The sequence below is a fragment of the Argiope bruennichi genome, chromosome 5, assembly GCF_947563725.1.
Source record: "Argiope bruennichi chromosome 5, qqArgBrue1.1, whole genome shotgun sequence".
Classification (NCBI taxonomy): domain Eukaryota; kingdom Metazoa; phylum Arthropoda; class Arachnida; order Araneae; family Araneidae; genus Argiope; species Argiope bruennichi.
The window spans coordinates 133,141,271-133,159,650 of record NC_079155.1 but is presented as its reverse complement, the minus strand read 5'-3'; the positions used below and the strand labels follow the sequence as shown (position 1 = coordinate 133,159,650).

General features: G+C 33.5%; 1 protein-coding gene across 1 annotated transcript in view; it reads left to right on the top strand.

Moving 5' to 3' along the window:
• The window catches only part of LOC129968521 (solute carrier family 12 member 2-like), a 67,312-nt gene extending 50,199 nt beyond the window's left edge, over window positions 1-17,113 (top strand). Inside the window, exons 21-26 of the mRNA XM_056082500.1 lie at window positions 2,518-2,694; window positions 4,693-4,807; window positions 10,746-10,832; window positions 13,130-13,235; window positions 14,292-14,359; window positions 15,840-17,113. Of these exons, the coding sequence (XP_055938475.1) occupies window positions 2,518-2,694; window positions 4,693-4,807; window positions 10,746-10,832; window positions 13,130-13,235; window positions 14,292-14,359; window positions 15,840-15,975 (689 nt within the window). The 3' untranslated portion in view covers window positions 15,976-17,113. The remainder of the gene's footprint in view (window positions 1-2,517; window positions 2,695-4,692; window positions 4,808-10,745; window positions 10,833-13,129; window positions 13,236-14,291; window positions 14,360-15,839) is intronic.
• The last annotated feature ends 1,267 nt before the right edge of the window (window positions 17,114-18,380 follow it).

Genomic DNA, 18,380 nt, shown 5'->3' with positions numbered 1-18,380 from the left:
GTAAAACGCAAAGTGATTTGCTACTCAGTAGTCAATAATCTGTTTTTTCTTTCGTAAAAGTTACACTCTATGAACAGCTTTATCCAGAGGTAGGACTCAAAAGTCCTTGAGAACCACAAAGACATGAACTAAACATATTTTGGGTTTTAGACGGCTTCAACAGCAATCTGTTCATCTGGATTCTTCAGATTATGATGAATATGAGTCAAAAAATACCTTTAAAAATGTTTAACATTTTATTAAGATTTTCAACACAAGAATTTATCACATTATATATTATTACAATACATATTTCATTCTGTTGATATTATTAAATTGACTTATTTTTTTTTGGCAAGAATTTTTCGTATGAAATAAGGGAAGGGAAGAAAATATTTTTTTTAAATCAAAGGAAGTCGCTCATTTGCTAAATAGGTTAGAAGTTCTAGTATTATGCTATTAAGTGTATATCGAATAACTCTTACAACACCAGGAAAATCTTTAAAATATACGCTTCTATTATACAAAAAAATCTCGTATCACATTTATCAAAGAATTTTATTTTGTTAATTCCCCAATAAAACATTTATATAGATAATTTAAATCTGTTCTCAAATTATTATACTGATATGCGATTGTAACACGTTTTAATAAAATGCCACATATCCTTAATTGTTTCAGATCTTGCATCAAAATATCATGTATTTTGTTGCATTTAATATTTGACATGCTGCATCTTGACATAATAGCACTGTGACACATTTAAAAATATTTATTACGTAGGATAAAATAAAAGCAATGACACAATTTATAATAATTTGAGTACTTTGATTAAAGAGTAAATAATAATTCGGTAATAAAGACACTATTAGAAAATAACATCACATGACCGAGCACCGTGCTCAGTTCGAGAGCCGCCAGAATGTTGTTGGCAATCGCGTGATGCAGTGAAATACTGCTCGATGTTTAGAAGTCTTTCCATTCCTTTCATTGACAAAATGTTGTCGAAAAACTTGAAAATGGGCTCATTTTACTTGTGGAATCAGGCGATCTGAAGAGCGCTTCCACAACAAATATTCGATACTCTTCCAAAAATCTCTGCTTGATGATCAAAAACTTTAAATTGACATTGTCAGAGATTTGAGTTTCGCCGAATCATTCTCAAGGATGATAAATTTAAACAGTCTTATTGTTTGCGCCTCATGCTTCCACAATAAAAACTCAATTTAACATGACGGTCACTTTGCAAGATAATCTGTGTAGTTTCGAATGAAGTTTCAATGAGTTTACCTTCCTCTAAAGAACGTTTCTCAGCTTCGCACGGATTAATCCTTTGCAAACTTCCAATAAGATTTCAAGTCAGCTGTAGAAGAAAATTTATTGCATTGTTTACCTAATTGCAAGACATCTTTAGAGTTAAAAGAGCCGAGTTCATCTTTTTTTGCTGAGAGTTCCTTTTCGAACACACCAAACCTTTACACGCTAGTAATTGACATTACTAAAGTTTTGAACGAGTTTTATGTGGTCACCACTCCGCCTCCGGAGAAAGAAGAATAGCAAGGGATTGACCAGTAGTGACCACCTGCACCAACTCGTGATATTTATTTTGGTTTGTCAATTATAAGCAATCTCTTGCTCTCTGAAATTCAGAATTTTTATGAAAAAAAAAGATCGAAGTAATATTTTGCTTTACAGATTCATTAACCATTTGTGAAACCATGACAAATCAAGATCACTGTAGGAAAATCTATTACCAAAGGTCAAAAACTTTATTATTTAAAAACAAAATAATAATTTAAGAAAAATGAAATTCATTCTATTTATTTCTAATTCTAATTCTTTTTTTACAGTTATGAGAAAAAAAATATTATGTATCTGAAATTTTTTTGTTGTTTTATAATGTAACTTATCAGTGAAAGACACAATTTGGTACAAACAAATGTCATGAGCTGATAATGAACATATTTATAATTTCGAACTCAAGTAAAAATATAGGAATGTCCCATATTAGTGATGCGATAGGAAAAAAGGTTAAATAGCTTCATAACAAAGGAATATCAGTTACGACAGGAGATCTAGGTGATCAAGTTTGTGAAGTTCATAAACTTGACCACCTAACCAATCTAACTATTTTACAGATGCTAATTTAAAAGTGTTCGAACCCCATCTTTCGGGGAGAAGTCTCTGGGATATGTATCAATCTGTGGTACTAACCAATTGTTGAAGATTATCGGGATAAATGTGTATTAAAACAAGTCACTGAAGGAAGAAAAGTATGTACAATTTTTTGTATCAGCATTTACGCCATTTTGATTATAAAACATTCGCCTGCATCAGCTTTTGATTCGATGCGCAACAAAAAAAAACTTTAAACTTCTAATTAAATAGTCAGATCATTTCATAGGAAGTTGGCGGCATTTTTAATCGGAGCAAACATTTTGAATAATTTTTTTCTAATATTGGAAATGCATTTCAAATTTTCTAGAATAATTCTTGAGCAAGGATCTAGAGCTAAAATATCTGCGTCTTCCTTTTCAGAGCTCAAAGTGACTCTAGAAACGGTACTGGAAGAAAGCCTAGCGAGCAATGGCACTCCGCCTCCTTATCGTATTGTGTCTGCCGAAGAAGCTCGAATTGACCTGAAGATGGCTAACCTCTTCCATGACAAACAGACAAAGGGTAACATCGACGTCTGGTGGCTCTACGACGACGGAGGTTAGTAGATCTATGTGTCTGTAATTCGGTGTATGACTATGGGAAGAAGCATGTTAACCGCTGGCCTGACTTCCAACCACAGACAAACCCGCCGAATCCAAATACAGCATTTATTGAATCGACCGCAGCAGTTGCACGTGCCTATTCGATTGTCAACATTCATCAGTCATATTTTCTGCCCTAATCCACCGATAAAGTAGATCCAAATCTTGAAAAAGAAAAACTATTTTATTACAGAAAATATGAATATTTATTTAATTTATTCAATGACAATTTTATATTTTTATGTTAGTAAATGTTATTAGCTAACATAAACAAAATATTTTTTTTTTATATTTAATAGCAGTTATTAGTTTTAATGTTATAATTTTTATAGTGACTAGCAATATAAAAATATATATTATACTACCACATATATTTTAAAACAGAATATAACGAATTGATAACGTAAAAATAGTCATAATAATCCCTCCAAAAATGTTATTTTTATCTGCTATTAGAAATAGATCTGTTTTTTGGGTCGATGTGCCAATTGGGTACAAAAAGAAGCACTTGTGAACATGTTTAAATATAAACAGGAGCTAATTCGGCAGAGAAACCGAACCTTTTTTTAATGGGGGGGGGGGATGACGTTACTCTTTGACCACCCAGTCAGTTGAACATGCTCGGTTAATTTTAGGACAATATGAATGATCCCTTTAAATAATTTTGGGTCTGCCGAATCGACGAAAACCGCTTCTCGCGTTTCTGTCTTATAGCTGCAAATAAGATCGAACTTAAATTTGTTTGATTAACAAACTTTCGATCATAATGTTTTGAAGTGAATCGTTTATAAATGCGCACTCATAGCGAAACTGTAATAAACTAATTCCGGAATTTAACCGGATAAATCATGTAGATAATATCTAATGCTTAGCACGTTAGATATTCTGATTAATCCATTTGATTCAGTTTCTTGTAAAAAACGAAACAAAAAAAATCATTTAATCCAGATAGTCAACGCCGTCGACAAGTCATTTCAGAAAATCAGCAAATACAATGGATGCCAGCCTTGATTTTTTCAAATAATCGGAGTGGATGAGGTATTATAATTAATATTATTAGAAATTCAATAATTTTAAGCACATTAGCAATATATTATAATTAATATTAGCCGCTTGAACCCCCAGTTGTTTATACACCATATAAATAGTATTCATTTAATCTTGTCAATTTTAATAAACTACTAAATTTATTACAAAGAAAATAAAATTTTAAAATATATTTCTAAAATAAACAAAGAGCATTATAGCTGGTTAGCTGCACTTGCAGAATGGTGAAATGAATAGGCGAATAAATGAGTTGAATGGGTCATCTTTTCAAAGCTAGGGACAGTAACAAAATTCCATTTTATGATATTTCTTGTAAATGGACTTATTTATATAAATAAAAGTGAAGTATACAAATAGTGTATATGCTGCCAAAATTTAAACTACCAAATGCCTTTCTAATTTTATTCAAAAGCATAAGAAAGGTTTAAAGAAAGCTAGTATGACAATTTATTAAATAACGAATTATTTATTCATTAGAAATGACGTTTCCAAAAACAGAAAAATTATTTTCTTCTTTAGTGCTATATGTAGTGTTTCTTTAGTGTTTTAGTACATTCTTAAGAAATGGAAGCATTAAAAACATTTTTAATTATTTTATTTATTAGTTTTCAAATTACTATTTGCTGCGATATTAAAATAAATTTTGTCATATTTTTTAAAATAAAATTATTAATAATTTGGTGATGAAATTAGCTTTATTTTGTTTTTAAAAGTTTATTACCGTCTATTTTTTAAAAATAAAGATGAATTAAAACTTTGAGATTCATTAAAGATAAAAAATAAATTGTACCTTAAAAATATAAAGCATGCACTTTTTTAAAAAATAATGCTCATTAAATCAATCAGTGTGCAATCAATAAAAAAAACTTGGAAGTGTGATTCTTTCATGGAGAGTGTTTCCTTGCAGGCCTAACCGTTCTGCTGCCCTACATCCTAACCACTAGAGCGGAGTTCAAAGGATGCAAACTGCGTCTCTTTTCCGTGGCTCAGGACAACACAGAGATCAGCGACGAGCAACGCAAGTGAGTAAAACAGTTGCTATAATAGGGGAACCGCCTCCCTTTACAATATGTCTGCTTCATTGTGCTCATGCAATGAAGCAATCGTTTTAGAACTCTTTCCACTACCAAAACTGGATCGACCCATATCTGAAATTGGGAGTGAAAATTCATTACACTACCCTGTATTAATGCCTTTACGAAAATACAGAACAAAATTCAATAAAGCTCTTTAGCGAATTTGGTCTAAATATTGATGTAGATCTACAATTTTGTTACTGAAACAGATTTCCAGGTAGAATTTCATATATCTAGCTCATTGCGTTTTTTTTTTTTTTTTCATCCAAAATTTCATGTTTTTGTCGCGTGACTATTTTAAGCCAAGTTATTTTCGCAGTAGCTTCTGAGGGTAACGATCTCTGAGCACCCAAGCGCAGAAGTTGACTTCTAGCTCAAATGAAGATGGTCATGCGTCACAACCCTTTTTACGGGGCGAACTTCATTCACGCATTTCATTCACTCATCCACAGATCGTCATTTAGACCTGAATCAGAGAACGATCACCTCTGAACCAGTACCCCTAGTGTTATTACTCTCGACATGGAGGACTTTGTGGTCACGAAAGATTTATACATGCGCCAGCCACCACACACACACACACACACACACACACACACACACGGAGAGTCTTAAGCCGGTGGGGTTTGAACTCACAACCTAAGGGATGCGAGTCCAACGTCCTACCAACCAGGCTATCCCAGCCTCAAAATTTCATGGAAATCTATTATTTCATGTGAAGATTATATAACAAATTTCGTTCTTCTAGATCACTGTATTTTTTTATTTATCGTAGTCAGAGACAGACCAGCAAACAAACTTTCGAATGTGATTACTAAGGGAAATCGAAAGCGTAATATCATCAAAAGCTCAAATTTGGGGAATTTTAAAATTGTAATATTTTGTATAGTCGGAAGTAAAAGTGAGTGATAAATGGAACAAGCTGTGAAAATTCGTAAAAATTATCTTCGAAGAAATGGCGATATTATGGTCAATATCCAAGACTCACAAAAAAAAGACCTTAAGACTCGGCTTTTTATTTTTATTCCCTCGAGCAATTGCGATACATTCCTTTGCTCTTTGCATTCCAGTAAACGACCCTCATTAACGAGTCATCTATTGTGAAGAAAGCGCTTTGTTGCTAGTTTTCTTTTCCACGAATATCTGAATATCGCAGAATAACTATTCGATCTAATAACATATTTTCCCAAAGGACTTTCATAATTGCGTTGTGATGTCAATTCTTTTGTAGGCGAGGTTTCTTTGTTAGCTGGTAACTGTTGAACGGTCACGAAAACGTCTTCCCAAGCGGATCAATAACTCTTGGTAATGAACGGCGATCTCGGATTTTTTTTTTCCCCTCAGAAAATGATGATAGTACTTTCTATCCAAGAGTAAATCATATGCAAATTGACATATGAAAAATTCAGAAATTTTGATAACAGAAATATTTTACTCTAAATATTTAGATTTAAAGAAATAAATGAGAAATCGGATAATAACTTAGAAGAACGAAATCAAGATGAAAACCAGAAAACTTTCTCGTATCTTTCTGACAAAAGTACTATCCCAGAGAACGCCTTTCATAGCAGTGGGGTACAGTCATTACGAAATGTTCTCCTTTGGTTTGAATTGATCATTTTTACTGAATCTATAATAGGATCCTTGGGGAGGTTTTCTTCTATTAATCCCTGGCATGCGGTGAATAGTAGCCAAAAACCAAATGTTTGTTTTAGACGCCTTTTTTCCAAACGACTGAAAATAGGATTTGATCCGGAACTACAGTTAAGTTATTGTTTCCAAAAGTACAGATCGACAGACGATCCATCTCTTGTTGAATTGAGTTCAAAATTTGAGAGGTATTAAAACCTAATGCTGAATTTTATCTATCTAGTCTTCTGCTCTTTGCAGTTATCGTACTCATTTATATTCTAACATCCTGACAGAGAGAGACTCCTCCTGAATGGATTTTACTACACCGATTTCTATCCAATTTTGAAAGACCATAAACGAAGTTTTATCTGGCTGGATCAAAATATTTTTGAGTTATGTTATGTTTTATTGTGACAAAGATAATATAGTGCTATCCTGCCCCTCCGCCCCGTTTCCTTTAAAACCGACTTATCTAACCAGTTGGATGGATACAAGATGAAAGGGGAAGAAACTGAAAAGAAAAGAAAAATTGAAAATTAACATTTGGGTATCACAGTTACGATGGCGGAATTTGAACTCATTTGGACTGACATTTTGATTTTAGCAATTGAGTGATCTTGAAGAGATCTTGGTATTTCTGAATGTAATTTATTATAGCGTGGATCTTACGCGAGAAAGGATGTTAGGGTGTTCGATGCAACTCTCCAATACTATTCTTTCTCGAGACTTGCTTCTGGCTTTCTCATTTGTCATGATAGAGTTGACATCCAGTCGGTGGCATAGTGAATAGGAGATCCTGTCTCCCCACAACTACAGTATAAAAAATTGACCAAATGCAATCGTGTTGATATGTCCGGAATAGGCCGTGTATGGTGAAGAACAGGATATCCGCTCTGTTCCAGTTGGCCGCATGGAGGGAAACTTTTGGTATTTTATTGAATGTCGGCCGACCTGATTCGCCTTCTTCCCACAGTTTTTGCCAATTTGTCATAATCTATGTTCGAAGGATGATCTTGCATATTTGCTTTATTGACGACATAAAGAATGATTGAATCTGATGAGGGGAGAGAGATTGCAAATTTGGTTGCTCTATTGAGTGCCAGTTGTTCACCGTGTTTTCCTTCAACAGGCTGCTTGTCCACTGGTGTGTAGTGATTCCATTCTGCATGACACAAAATGCAACCCCAACTCCTTCTGAGGATCTTTATCCATCTGTGTAGATTCTAAGCTTTGAATTCTGTGATACACTGTCTTCCAATGAGATTTCATGTAATTGGAGCTGTTTAGAAGGATGTGACGTCCGGCCTGTCACTGTATTCGTATTCGTCTGGGTCATTGTGGGGCATATCATATACAACTCCACGGAGCCTATGCAGTTCGGTGATTCTTGCCTCTTGAGCTGGAGGTGAAGTGGAGATAAGCCAAAGATCATCTGAAGTACTGCTGTAGACGTGGTCTTGTACGCACTTGTAATTAATTGCAAAGAGAAACCCTCTTTGGATTGAAGAGAGCTTTCTTGCTAATCGAACCGTGGGATGGAAGCGCCCCACTTCTCCTTCATATGCAAGCATTCTTTCAATGACGGTACTGTAACAATATTTTTCTGTGTAGAAATGCTATTCCTCCATTTGCCAGTTATTCTGAGAAAATCGGATTATTGGTGTTGTGCTTTCATTGCTAAATGTTTTAGGTTGGTGTCGTCGATATGGACACTAAGCATTTGATGGCGCTTGTCTACTTTATTTTCTCATCCTTCGAAAAGATTCTGGGTCCTGTAGCCCATTTGCTAAAGAGTATGAAATTGGATATCCCAGTCGATATTTCTAAATTGTTTATGTTAGCCCAGGATATGAATTATACTTTTGATTCTTGAGTATTATGTCTTAGATTTTTCCATCGTTCTGGTTTTTATGAACGGAACAAAATCGCCGGCGAATGCTAGGATAGTTGTATGAGCAGGTCAGATTTTATTAAGCAGATCGTTTGCCACCAGGTTCCATAAACCTGGATCACGTTCCTTGGGGGAGGCCTTGTCTCTGTTCTCTTATCGCCCAGCTTTATTGTGTGTTGAGAATTTTCTTTCTGGCATGTAGCAAGTTTTCGAAAATGTTTTTTTTTTGGGGGGGAGAAGCATTGGAGTTAGTCTAAATATTGGATTATTGGATGATGTCCGATATTATTAAATGCCCTTTTAATATTCACTGAAAGTATCAGAATATAGCCTTTTCCCCTTTTTCCTTTATAAATTTTTCTACAAGGTTTTTAATGGCAATGCAGTTTTCTTCAAGGAGCACGAACTGAATTTATTTGATTCTAGAAAGTAAGTAAGACGCTGAGTGAATAATTTTTCGAAAACTTTTCTATAGCCGGCAAAATAGCTATTGTTCGGTTCGATGTAGTTAATTTAGGGTCTCTTCCAGTTTTTTGGCAGTTTGGCTCTGCCCAGACAATACTGCTTATTTTTAAAAGATTTGGGAATTTTTCAGTTGAAAGACTTTGGTTGAAGTATTCTTTGAAGAATTCTTGTTTATTGTTTTTAGAACTAGATTATCGATACCATCATGTCCTGGTGCTTTTCCATGAGAGAAATTATTAATGTCTTGAGCTATTTCGTTTTCCGTGAAAGAAAAATCACTAGAAGTGACTTGATGTATGAAAGATGGAATTGAGATTAGGAACGGGAAAATTTTTCTAAGATATCCTGAGCTATTTTTTGATGTCCTCTTTTGGGATTGTTACTGTGTAAAATTGTCGTTTGGGCTGGATGAATTGTTTTTATCAAGACAACTTTAAAATGCTTTCCATGGGGAGTTGCGGCTTCTGTACATAAATCTTTCCCACCACCACCCTTGGCTCTCCTGATTTTTTTTATATCTTTTTTAGCTTCTATCTTCCTGTTTCGGATTTGATCTTCGGACCCTTCGTCTCAGTGCTTTTAATCATTTCTTTTCGATTTTTAATTTTTCTATCCACCAAGTCTTGTTTTCAATCAATAGTTGTTTCTTGATTTTAAATGCTGACTTGAATTATTGTTGCTTGCAGAGGGGAGGTAAATTCATTTAGTTCGTCTTAAATATTGCAGTGCTTGATTCTATTGATCAGATTTCCGACATGAAACTGAAAGTGTTTGGATTTTATATCTATAGGAGGATTTTATATCCATTAAAGATGTGGCTAATAGCAGTCGTTCTTATTGTTGTCTGAATAAAGAAGATACTGCCTTCGTAATCATTTCCTGTAAGCAGAATGTCAAATCGGGGCAAATCCACATATGTATTTCTCGTGAGGGTAGATGGAGTCTCTGGCGCATTGTTGATATAAAGGTTATTAGTCAGATGGAAGTCAAGTATTGCAATTACCCTGATGATGGTGTGGTGAAGAAGATAATGGCCACTCAAATCAGCCTTTGCCAGAAAGTTTTCATTTTTTAGCACTCTAATAATATCCAGGGTATCTTGTAAAGTTTCATCGATGCCTACTATTGAAGATGAGTAAGCTGAAATGAATGCTACGTATTTACTATCAGTGTGGAATTTGACTGCTATTGTATTTTCCAATTTAGTTGTTGTAATTGCTTTATGTCCAAGACATCTGCAAACTGAGTACTTTATTGCTAGACACATATGTCTCTTGTCCCAGCAGAATATCCGTTTCCTATTTTACCACGGCAGGATGAAAGGTGCTGCTTTATCTCGACCGAGGTTGATTTGAAGAATATTTAAATTTCGTCGGCGGAGAAGGACGAATTGAGAATGATGTGAGTTGCCATTCATTAGTGGGTTTATTAGTTATCAATCAGTTAGTTGCCATTGCGCCTTGCCTGTTTAAATGCTGCTACCGCTTTTTGATATCAGGGGCATCATGGGTCTACGGCCGGGCGGTAGATGTGCATCGGATAGTCTATTCAACTCCGAGCAGTTTATAGAGAAATGTTCTTTAGACTTGTACTTCCAGGTGTAGTGCCGTTCGCTGCAACGACCGCAGAATGGGATAATATTTTGGCACTCGACTGAGTTGGCTGTATGGGTGAAGACCTGGCAGGTCGAACAACGAGTTGACAGTGCTTTCTTCAATATTTCAAGCAGCACAAACCGCATCTTGCTGTATAAGTAGAAAAGATAACTGTTCCAATCATTGCACTTAACATTAAGCAAGCATTGCGGGGTCTCCCCATTTAAGAAGGAGAGCCGAAAATTGTTTTTCTATGCATTGCAAATTAATCAATTCACTGACTAATTCTTCTATCTTTCAGCTTAGCAGCCTTGCTGCAAAAATTCCGCATTCCTTTTACAGACTTAATGGTCATTTCTGCGGAAGGGGAACCTCTACACAAAGAAAGGTAAGACAAGTATTTATATTATATATATAATGATATCTTTTTTATCTATTTTAAATCTTAATTTCTTTCTTTTTTGTCTTAAATTAGCAAAATCCTACTTTTTATTTTCAAAATGCGCACTCAAAAGAGGATGACTAACGCTGCTCTTAAAATTCAAGAACAGGCAAAGAATCGCTGACGCCCAAGCATTTCTTCCAAATATATTTAAGATATTCTTTTCTATATCGACACGTGACTAACAAATCCGTATAAGAATTTCTTAGTAAGAGCGCTAAGGGAAGAACTTCACACACTTTCGCTCTTGTGTTCTGGTACGAACAGATGCGTTCTGCTTTTGTCCCAATGTATAAATCATACTCTCCAATGGAAAGATAAATTGTAGTTATTTCCGAAAATGCCTTGTTTCTGCCAGCTTGACTGGTCCAAAATGAGTTAAACACGATTTTATATATAATATACTATCGGTGGCGGTTCGCATATTGGAGTGCATTTTGGACTAATTTCGAATTTCTTACATGTAAAAAAAAATCACTTTCCAATAAGTTTTAAATAGAAATTATTGTAATCAACTATCCTAAATTGTTTATTCATCTTTAACTTTTAGCAATTTTTTTTTAATTACACTACAAAAAACGTTTAAAAACTCGCTTTCGATTCCCTGAAGCTATATTTTTGACAGTACAAATCATCCTTTCACAAACCTACGGTAAAAACGAATGCCGCTTTTCGATTTTATACGAAAAAGGCAAGAAACTGGTACTGAATTAAAATATAATAATTGGCGCTTTGAGTTTCCTTCCTTTATAACAAGAGGGCCACAGTGACCTGGTGGCATGGCCTCGGCTTCTGAACCAGAGGGTTTCAGGTTCGAGACCCGATTCCACCAAAGAACCGTTTGTGTAAGCGGGTCTGGTGCACACTAAATCCGTCGGGGCCCAAATATCCTCCCGCTGGTATGGTGTGGAAGTTTAGAGAGAGCTGTGACAGCTCAGGTATCGTCCTCGTCATTTGACAGCGGTTCAAAATGACGAAGTCTGTCCCAAAATAGCCCCAGTATTGCTTTAAAAACAGGATGTTAATATAACTAAACGAAACTGAACCTTTATGTCAAGAGACGCACCTCTTTTCCCGCGCTTTCATGCAGACTGAAAGTTCGATTGTGTTGCATTACTGATAGATATGAAGGAAGTAAATTAAATTAGTGATAATATTTATACACTGAAAAAAAAATTGGCAATTCTGTAGAACCTATGAGTTCTACTTCCGTTCATTATTTACAATTAAAAATAAATGCCACTCTTAACATTCACATAGTGTCTGTAATATCACTTCGTGTCTCAGTTAGTTTCATAGTAAGAAAGAGAGCCTTACAGACAGCTCTAAAAAATACCGGGTTAGAGCTCGTCCGACTTTGCGATAAACTTAGAGACGAATTTGGCGACGAAAATACAGTTTCTGGAACATATCGAAATATTGGCGATATTTCTGTTAGAAATTAAGATACGAGTTGTCTCAAGAAGTTTCGATATTCTCTTATACGAACTATAAACACATACCGCGCACATGAGAGTGAGTCAGTAGTTGAACAAATTCTTTTAGGAGGTCCAGTGAATTCTTTCTGAGCTCTTTGTGCTTTTGGGTTGTTTTATAAAGATTTGTTACTCGTGTGCTGCAATTGACTGCAAGTGCTGCTTTTGCGTACTTTTCGACTATGTTTTGTTATCTGTGTTTTTTTGTATTTTTTGTTACAATAACTCTTTCTCATCGAACTTGTGGGAATTTTCACGTATATTCAAAGAAGACAATATGTTTGCTTGACAAAGAAAATTATCACAAGAACTACCAGTTTTTCGATTCGAATTCAGCAGTCAAGTTATTAAATGCATTTAATTAAATAGATTTTTAAAACAAATTTTTGACTTTACTAAAAGTATATTTTCTTTTTCTTCTTCTTAGTCTTAAATTTATAATTCATCATTCTTATCTCAAATTTAATACCGGGGAGCGCCGCTCAAATAAAATAAATATTTGACTAAATTCGTTTCTTATATTAATATTAGAATACATTAATAGATAGAATTTGAAGTTTGTTTTTTCGATTAAAATACGATATTTTAATAAATGTTTGGAAAAACTAACACTCAGAGAGTAACAGAGAAAAATTACGCTATTCCACTTTGAAAAGAATGAAACAAGTCGAATGAAACAAAAATGTAGAATAAAAGAATGCTGCATTTTTTTTATCCCATTAATATATGAAAAAAATATTAACCAATACTGTTTTGTATTTTTTATAGCACCGAGACATTTAGGAAGATGATTTCTAAGTTTCTATCAAAAGATGAATCAACAAAAGATCCGGGGACAGTCACCAGATCCACTTTAAACACTTTAAAAAATAGAGTGAGTTGCACTGTAATCATCTGATATACTTGATACCATCTTTAATTGCCAAATTAAATCATATTTTAAACGAAGAACGAGATAATCAGATAATCATAATTCCTTCATGATCAAACAGGTGTCTTTTAAAAGGAATTGTAATCTGTTCCCTCAATAGCTGTTTTTCTTAAATTCAAATAAATATTTCTGATGAATGATCTTTCGAATTTATTTGAAAATAACCCTTTTCCAAAGTTTTTCACAAAAAAAGGAAGCTTGAAGTTAATTCATTGAGATATAATCATGTTAATTTTTGATTGCACTCAGCTAATTGAGAGGAACGAAGTCCATCAACTACATTTGAAAATCAATGGCAATATCTACAAGAACGCTTTATAGGATGGATCCACCAATATGAAGCGATCAAATTCGACAAACAGTCTCTTCTTGAATAAAAGCTGCTCATTTACAAAATGTTTTTAAATAGATTTTTTTTATTTAAAAAATCTGATAAAATTCTAACCTTTTTTCAAAAAAAAAAAAAAAAAAAAAAAATTGCAAAAATAAGTCACTTTAAAATTTAAATAATAAATTTTTCTAATTTTATTTCATTACAATTTTTTCCTAATATTATTATAATATATAGAAATTGTAAAAATATTTAAAAAATTATAAATTTAATTGTAAATAAATATAAAAATATATATTATTATATTTTTAAAAGCATATTAAATATGCTTTTAAGTATGTAGACAAGAGATATGTTTTAAAGTAGTATTTTAAGTAAACATTTCATTATTTTAATCATTTGATTTATATCCGTGCCCGTTGTGACGATACTTTTTGATTTCACTTTTTGCTGATACATAATGAAGAGTAAATTTCAAAAATAAAGAAAACGGGTCAAATTTAGAACTTTATCGTCATATCATATCTTATTTAAATTTTCCTAATAAATGAAATAAGGAATAAATTTTTAACATAAAATAAAGAAAACGATTCAAGCCAAAAAATATTGTGACGTGATATCTCCTTTAAATTTTCCTAATAAATTCTATATTTACTTTTCTTTTACAGACAAATCAATTTTTGAGACTTCGTGAACTTTTAGAAAAATATTCCAAGTCTTCAAATATGATCATTATGTAAGTACGCTCATCTCTTTATTTCTTTTTTTAAATCAAATGATTACTTTTGCCTCACTAAAATTATCATGTTTATTACCATCTCACAGCAGAATTAAATGCAACTTTTATACTTTTTAAAACGTTTTTAGACTGTTTCATTTAAAAGCAACAACTCATAATAAAATCGCCTTGAATTAGTAAAATAAAATGATAGAAAAGTTTACTTCCAACGAAATTTCTCATTTCTGTGTTATCTGCCTATTTAAAGGAGTACTAGATTTTTAGCTAGATGCAAGAATTATTGATGGTTATTAAATGCCTATTTTAAAGCATCTGTTTGAAATATCTAATATCTTTAATCTTCTTAAATGACAAGTTCCTTGCTATTACACTTATTTCATAATTCAAATGATAAAATATTTAAAAAAATAGTCAAATATTTTAATAGCTATCTATTTTAATGAACAAGTTCTTCAGAATAAATTGCAACGTCTTTTCGTTAGTCATTTTTCATCTGAGTATACTTCTAATATAATTTTATTTAGTATATAATACCTTTTTATTCCTTGTGACCCTCACAAATGCCACCTAGAACAAACACAGGACAACTCAAAGCAAACTTCAACATTATAGAAAGTTTATTTTTAACAGTAACAACTAAGGAAACTGTATCTTTAAAAAGGACTCATTTAATTTCAGGAGAAGTCAGTTTGATTTATGGAAGAAGATCCAATCCATCATCGGATAAAATAAGATAGACTAACAATGACTTTGAATTTCTACCATACTATTATGAATGTGTAATATTGCTTCGCTGCGCAATTAAGTACCCTAGTAAGGAAGATAGTTATACAAATATTGCAATGACTACTGAACGGATGTCGAATCAAAGACTCCCCCCCCCCCACTCCCTGCTTTTGGTGACAACAATAAAAGACCTACAATCGAAAATCTTACAATAATTCTATGAGGACTCGAGTTCCAGTGTTGGCTTTAGAATATTTGATGCCCTGTGACGAAACCTATTTTTAAAAAAATTCGAGAGTTAGTCCTGTAGCGAGAAAATGAGTTGCGCTGAGTTCAAGCAAATAGTTGAAAGAAGACTCCAGCGAGTTCTGTTTAAATGCTTTGAGCTTTGTTTTTGGTTTAATAGCAATATTTTTATATATGTTACTACTCATTGCAAGTGTTGTTCGTTTATACGCTTCGGTTGAGTTTTTCTACTGTGTATTCGTGTAGAATAAGACGTCTTTATCTGGTACTGAGCCTCTTGGACTTTTTTCGGTATACAACTCAAAGACGGATTTTAATTTTTTCGTTACAGTACTTAATTGGTTTTAAACCTATGGTGAAAATCTAATGAATATAACGACACCAAAAGTATCCCCAAAAGTTTCTCAAAAGGATTGAACAGTGGTGGAAGAAATAGCTAGTAGGCTTTTTATCCTTACTTAAGATGACATTTTAATTAACAAAACACTATTTTGTTTCTTTGCAGGACATTGCCTCTTCCCAGGAAAGACGGGGCTCCCGCCCCTTTGTATATGGCTTGGTTGGATATACTGACCAAAGATCTGCCACCATTCCTTTGGGTCAGAGGAAATCAAACTTCAGTGCTTACCTTCTACTCGTAAACTTTCTCCTGTCTAACACTGCATTCTGCATTCAAGAATTAATTATCATTAGTTGGCGCATTATCATTGAAGACAACCAACGACTCAGTGCTTTTAAAGTATCTGTTTCTCGTCAAGTACCTCGATGAAATTTAGTAACTGTCCTTTGAAGGTATCCTATTTGGCTCATCCTCAAGTGTGAAAAGTGTTGTTAAGTTGCACAGTGGCCTTGGAGACAACTTGCATTTAGTAACTCTTTAGTCTTAAAGACATTTTTTAATAGAAGTCTTATTAGAACCATCTATCATGCCTTTGCAAGAATTAATGACCCGAATTCAAAATGTCACTGCAAAATAGGCACCTGATGTATTCATTTGAAATTTACATACTTTAAGAGATAATCCATTCAAATTTTTTATGTAAGAATCGCAGATTTTCAGTATACCCTTTTTTATGCGCATAGATGGAACGCAATTCTTCCAAAATCTTCTGCTACGTATCTCCGTCGACACAGGAAATAACCGCGCTCTAAGCAAACCAATGATACGCGTTGAGCCACACCCTCGATAAGATGCAATAACATCGCGCTCTGCTGATAGATACAAAGGATTTTTGATTTGGCTACCCCAGTCTCGATGCATGGATGTATTATATGCCTCTGTGTCGAATATCATTTCGAAGGCTTTTACCATGCTTACTACTGACAGCATCAAAAGAGACTGTATTGGAGAGTTTGGCAGAAATTCGATGTTTACCGTACACTAAAAGAAGCATATATTTAACATTTGTGATGCTTACATCCAAAAATTACTTCTGCAGTATTTATATTTCACATAAATGCAGCAACTTGTTGTTGCACTGTAAAGCTTTGATACAGGAGCATTAATTTTTATTTCTCCTATATTCAGTGACTGTTTTGTAGTTATAGGCTGCATGGTCTTCGGGTGTTTTCATGTTCAAACAAACTCTTTCTTACAATTAGGGTGATTGTCTTATGCTTTCAATCATCATCATCTACCGGTTTTAGACATATTGGAGAAGAATTTGAATCAAATGGAATTTCCGCTCGATGTTCCTTAAATTATACCTTACATTATCTTACCTTAAAACCACTCGATGGAAATTATTTAGTTGTTTAAGCTAAGAATATACTTTTATGAAAAAAAATGTATCAAAAATAATAAAGATTTTATTGTAATAATCTGAATGCGTCTTTTTATTTTTTTAATTTCTTATCTAAAATAAAATTGAAGCCTATCATTAAAAAAATAAAAGAAAATTTAAATTTAAAACACAGTGGCACAGATAGGCAATACAAGCTTCCAGCAAATATTTGAGACCAGGTCCATTTTTTAGTTGCAAATTACAGAACTGCTTCTTCTTGTGTACAGCCGACCATCCTAGCGCCACTGAACGAAGCAGTATCGACAGGGATTTGTTGTCGCTGATTGCTGTTTATATCACATTTCATCCACATCACTGACCAATTCTCCGAACTGACCTCTTGTTCGATGCGGTTGGTCCCCAGTCAATCCCTGGCCTTCTTCCTCATTCCTACTTCTTTCTAACATCCAAAAGGAAATGAAATTTCAAACACCAATTGCCAAAATTGCTTGAAATGCAGATTCATAAAATGTGAAGAAATTGTCTTACTGCAATTATGAACCAGCGGATATATTCTTCCCTTGATTTTGGCATGTAAAACATAATAGCATACAGGTTCAAATTTTAGTAAAGAGAAAGATACATTTCCTACAAATTTTAAAACAGGGCTTTTATTTTTCTAACTGATTGGGTCCAAAATTTCTGCAGTATTGGTCAAATAATCGGATACTAAAATTCATAACTCTAATTATTTTGTCTTTTCATTACCGTGTTCACATTCGCAAGAAAACACAAATCAATAGTTAGTCAATTCTATAAAGGATCTCAAGTAAAATTTAATACTTAGCTACAATTTTGACAGTAAAAATATATTCTAAAGATTAATAGCTACGTCATTGCTCATGTTATTGAATTCAGACGAGGATGAGTGCACTCACTGATAAGCTTCAATTTGAATTTTATAGAAATCCTCAATTTTAGTGTTAAAATAACATGCTGAAAACGTTATTGCATTTTAAATTATAATATTCAGCAACAAATCGGGACACCAAATTCAAAAAAAAAAATCCTTATTCAAGATGTCTAAAACAAAAAAATCCATTAAAATTTCCAGGTAGAATTTTTAATGATTGCGATATTTTTTCCCTCTACTTCATATGCGAAAAATAAATCAATACTTTGAGTACTCCTACAATTCCAATTTGGAGTAAATGAGCCGTGAAAAGGCTCTCTTTAACGTTCGACAATGACTTTCTCAGCTACTTTGTCATACCCGAAATAAAACAAAAACAAACACCGTATCCGCGGAAACCAGAGGAGCT